The sequence below is a fragment of the Octopus bimaculoides genome, chromosome 20 (genome assembly GCF_001194135.2).
Source record: "Octopus bimaculoides isolate UCB-OBI-ISO-001 chromosome 20, ASM119413v2, whole genome shotgun sequence".
NCBI classification, from domain to species: Eukaryota; Metazoa; Mollusca; class Cephalopoda; order Octopoda; family Octopodidae; genus Octopus; species Octopus bimaculoides.
In genome coordinates, this window is record NC_069000.1 from 18,282,862 (window position 1) to 18,288,439 (window position 5,578).

The following is a 5,578-nucleotide window of genomic DNA, read 5'->3' on the forward strand; positions in this document are numbered from 1 at the left end:
TATATATATATATATATATATATATATATATATATATATATATATTGTTTGCCTGCATAACTATCTGCCTGCTCGCTTGCCTTTCATTTAATCTGTTGATAATTTGTCAATGTTTTTATATCTATTTTTCTGTATGTTTATCTGTTGATCTGCATGTCTGTCTGACTATCTATTTCCTATCTTTGACTCCCTGTTTATCAGTCAGTCTACTTGCCCCTATACCTCTGTCTGTATTGTTCATCTACAAGATTATCATCTAACTGTCTGTCAGACTGTTTGTATTTGTCTACATTACCATTTATATATTTTTGTCTGTCTTCTTTCTCTTTCTATCTCTCTATATTATTGCTTCATGCACACTGTAATCCACACACACGCACACTTCAAATATTATTACTTATTTCACACTACTCCAAATTGTCACAGTAATGAATTACAACACCATAAAATATTCACAACTCCACAATGTACCCACAACTGCACAAAATACCCTCAATACTACAACATACCTACAACACTACAAAATTCCCATGACACCTCAAAGTACCCACAACACTCATTTCACCCACATTAACACAGTTCTTTAACTCTTTAACATCTAAACTGGCCATATCCGGCCTAAATATTCCACCTGTTTTATGATCAGACTAAACAGATCCAGCGTCCCACCCCTACCTTACAATGTTATTCCAAAAATAAACAATTGCATCACTGAAATCTTGAAGCTATAACATAATGCATGATTCATTCAAAAACAATAGGAATAAATGAGCATGACATTTGACTGAGTAATCTGAATAGTTAAGAAGGGTTAAGTAATTCTACTAATGATGAAATTTAAATATATCTAATGAAACAGTCACCATCTGATGAATCCATGTAACAAATCACTTACCCTGCCCTAGTCACAGCAACCATATCTATTCACTGACATATAAGCCAATGATGGTACCCTTATGTGGTTGATTACTTTGCTAGATGTAGTAGTCAAAACTCAAATAATACTTCATTTTAAAATATAGGAAAAGACACAGTAGATGATTTAGTTCTAGATAAATTATCTGAAACAAAACGATAGATGACCACTGTTGGAAAGGCTTTTGATCATATCTCTGCTTGATCAGAGTTGATCTAGAGCTAAACAACAGCATTCATTGCCACCTCTTTACTATATCTCACATCCCAAACATCTTGGAAGGCTTGTGAACATTATGTGCATAGCTCTTCCATCCAGACTGAACAAATTTGAGGGCTTGTGAGTGTCACAGGCATAACCCTTTCAGCCAGATCAAACCCTGTACAAAATTCCATTTCTTCCTCCCCAGAACTACAATATTATTGAATTCCTTCCCTGCCCAGAATTTTGCTGTAATCATTGACCTTACAAGTCAACATCAACTACAAATAAACCAAACCACTTTAAGGGAGCCCTGTTTCTAGGGAGAAGGTTGAGAAGAAGGGTTAGTTTCTATGATCTTTGAAAGTTCTTTCTACCAACATCTTGATAATAATACTATCTGAGAAGAAAAGATTTGAAAAAGTGGTTAGGGTACAGCTTGTGGATTATGGCATGACTGGACATAAGTGGAAGTAGCATTCAGAGAAGCAGAGGCCATTATAGTTAGTTAGTTCTCTCTGTGCTATGGGGCCATAAGTCTGCAACATGATCTCTCCGACCATCTCAGTTTTCTGCCACTGTTCTGGTCTCATTCTAGCTTCTCCACCTTTCTTATCTCCTTCCCTTGTTGATGGTCCTTCACCATGTGGTTTTAGGGCACCCTGCTGCTCTTTACCCCTCAGGCTAACACTTTAGTGTCACCATACAATCACTTTCTTGATCTTTTCAGAGGACATGTCTGGTCCACTTCCAATGTCTGCATCTTATTTCATCCCCTACCCCCATAAAAATTGAGTTGATTACAGAAACTGCAACAAATCAAAACCTACCCAATTCTGGCAAAACCATGATTATGGACAGGATAGTGACTGGAAGCAGAATGTCACCAATGGCGCAAAACCAAAACTCATTATAGTACTAGTGATAAAAAGACAGAGTGTGGGGAAAGTATGTCTGTGGATCAGAAATTGTAGTGTGTTGGTGAGTGAGTCTTTGTTGATCAATCTGGTTATCTCTTTTTTGAAAAGGCTACAAGCATTGCTCCTCCTCCACTTCTGGAGTACTTACGTTTAAAAGATATTGGTGGGTGTACACAATAACAACAACAATTCAATAACCTTAACTATGGAATGATAATCAAAAATTTATCTTACAATTGTTGATGTCACCAACTGTAACACTAAATAACACCACCACCATCACCACTATTACCACCACCACTATCACCGTCACCACTATCACCACCCCACTTCTATTCTACCCCCTTCCAACACTTTTGTAAATTGTTTTTTTTTTATGTAAATTGTTCTTTTTTTTGTAAATTGTTTTTCATGTCTTAACTATATTTTTACAGCTCATCAACCAGAAATGTCCAGAGAAAACAGTTCTTATTGAATCAATTATCAATGGTTTATTGAGTCGGATGGTGGACAGCTCCCATATAGTTCGAATGTATTGTATACGAGGCCTCGGTAATATTGCCAGCATGGGTAAAGACTTAGTAAGTAGAAATAATAGTGTTGTCTCTAATTACTGAAGACATAAAGAGCATATGGTATTCTTATGTCCAATGATATAAAGATATACAATATCAATTGTGCTAAATATGGAGTTATGATAGTTTGGATGTTAAGTTATATGATGGATTTAGAGTTATGATGTATTGGATAAGAAATTATTATTGTATCGGTGTGAAGGTTATGACATTTAGTTATGTGTTGGTTGTGGAATTATGATGTCCTGGATTTTGAATTATATTAGTTTGGATGTAGTTATAACATGTTGGATAAAAAGTTTAGGATATGTTGCTTGCAGGTTTATGATAGTTTGGATGTGTAGTTATGATGTGTTGGATATGGAGTTATCATAATTTGAATGTGGAGTTATATGTTGGATGTGCAGTTATGATATGTGGAATAGGATTTATGACATAGCAGATACAGATTTATCACATATTGAATGTGGAGTTATTATGTGTTGTAAATGTTGGATATGGAGTTGTGACATTAAATGTTGGATGTAGTCTTAAGATGATGTATGTGAAGTTTTATGATGGTGAATGTGAAGCCTTAAAGTGGTGGATCTGAAGTCATGAGATGTTGGATGTGAAATCTTAAGATGTTGAATGTAAAGTTTTAAGATGTTGGTTGTAATGTCTTAAGATGTTGGTTGTAAAGTCTTAAGATGTTGGTTGTAAAGTCTTAAGATGTTGGTTGTAAAGTCTTAAGATGTTGGTTGTAAAGTCTTATGATGCTAGATGTGAAGTCTTATGTTGTTGGATGTGAAATCTTAAGATGGTGGATGTGAAGACTTGAAGTTCAATACGGTGTTGTAAGAAGTTAGGTGTGATGTTAGGAAGTTATTAATGTAAAGTTAGGATACAATGAATGTGAAGTTATGAGAGGGATGTGTAGTTACAATAGGTTCGCATGTATATTATTTAGACTGAAGATATGGAGTTATGAAAGCTACCAATGACCTCACTAATATGACCTGGGAGTCTTAAGATGGTGGATGTGAAGTTTTATGATGTTGGATGTGAAGTGTTAAGGTGGTGGATCTGAAGTCACGAGATGTTGGATGTGAAATCTTAAGATGTTGAACGTAAAGTCTTAAGATGTTGGATGCAAAATCTTAAGATGGCAGTGAGCTGGCAGAATCATTACCACGCTGGGCAAAATGCTTAGTGACATTTTGACCATCCTTACATTCTGAGTCCAAGTTCTGCCAAGGTTGACTTTACCTTTCATCCTTTCAGGGTCGATAAAATAAGTATCAGTTGTACACTAGGGGTCAATGTAATCAACTATCCCCCTTCCCCCAAATTGCTGGCCTTGTACCAAAATTTGAAATCAATATGACTTGGGAGCTACCAGCTCAAAAGGTCAGTAGGAGGTCAGTAGTTCCCATCTTGTCACTAGTGGTATACTGTATCCAGGAATTAGCCTCTAAATTCTTAAATGTCCTGTTCAATTACCTAATTATCAGCATGTTTTTTGTACCTGTTTGTATGGTGAAGAGGACCAGATCCCATAAATCTTTGCATACTACTTTCGTAAGTGGGATTGATGTGGTGATTGATATTACCCAGTCAGAATATATGTGCAAATCCTTCTACCTGACAGGTAATTCTGATGTGATGTAATTGATGTTATCCTGTCTGAACATCTACACTCCCTTTTACCAGACTGGTAAGATTGATGTGACTGATGTTGCCCAGCCCAAACGTATGCAGGGAAAACTACAAATGGGGAGAGAAAGCCAAGTATTTGGTCCAAGTACTTGAAATAAAACTACATGGTATCCACAAAGTCTGGGTACATGGAGTAAATAAAATCATAACATAAACAATTAAATATAAGAAATAATAATTTCTTAAAGTATGTGTTAATCCCCATGTACCCAGACTTTGTGGACACCCTGTATAATTGCCAAGGGCACCAAATATCAGTGATTGTGTTAAGGTGGACTTGCTACTTCATTGAAAAACTAAAAATATAAACAGGCCTTGGTGTTTGTTATCAGGGTATCAACCTTGATAGGTTTTTCAACTGGGAAAGAAAGATAAGATAATTTGAATAGAGATTTGTATGTAGAAATGAGGCTGAGGTTTAACATAGTAAGGATTTGTTGAAAGGGGTGGTTGGTGCATAGACATAACACATTGCTCTCTTCAAGACTACCCAGTGTGGAGCCTTCATGTAGATACTCAACATGCTGAAATAGCCAGGAATTTCTCCTTCAACTCACACCCTACCATATGATAAAAAAACACATTGGATTATAGATAACTAAATTACAACAGGTATATAGTCCATTTTTTGTATTATAGTGCATTGTTGTACCATTCAAAACTTTTTATTCTTTACAAACAATACACAATGCTTCAAGCGAACTACAATACTCTCACATTGGATAATATTACTGAGGTGCCTGATTCAAGAAGAAAAGATGGTATAATAATGGCTAAATGCACCTTTGTTCATAATCCTGTTTGCTCCTTCAGGGCTGATCTGGGACTTAATAACAGCAACATCTGATTTTGGGGCGTCTTCAGCAGAGTTTACTCCACTGTAAGCATTTATATCATCATCCACATTTCTTCCTGTAGATATTGACCTGCATATGTTTGGGCTGGGCATTGACCACCTCAGTCTAAACTACTCTGTGGAATTAAGGCCTGCAAAGGTTATGATGAAGATGGGGCTATTCCTTTACCCCAAATCAGGGGTTTTCAAACTTTTTGACTTGCGGACCCCTTTGTATTTCAGGCTTTACCTTAGGGACCCCCTTTTAAACGCTTATGAAATTTATACATAAATATTTGCTTAAAATAACATATATTTTTACATTTATTTATTTAACAGTATTTAACAAATAGGTTTATTGTCAATTAAAAGATTTCAATTAAAAAACATATATAAAATCAAATTGCCCATAAAAAGTATTTGCTCTCCACAG

General features: G+C 35.7%; 1 protein-coding gene across 1 annotated transcript in view; it reads left to right on the forward strand.

The window, feature by feature from the left end:
- The window catches only part of LOC106878368 (maestro heat-like repeat-containing protein family member 1), a 101,989-nt gene that overhangs the window by 66,177 nt on the left and 30,234 nt on the right, over nucleotides 1-5,578 (forward strand). Inside the window, exon 35 of the mRNA XM_014927559.2 lies at nucleotides 2,472-2,651. Coding sequence (XP_014783045.2) covers nucleotides 2,472-2,651 — 180 coding nt within the window. The remainder of the gene's footprint in view (nucleotides 1-2,471; nucleotides 2,652-5,578) is intronic.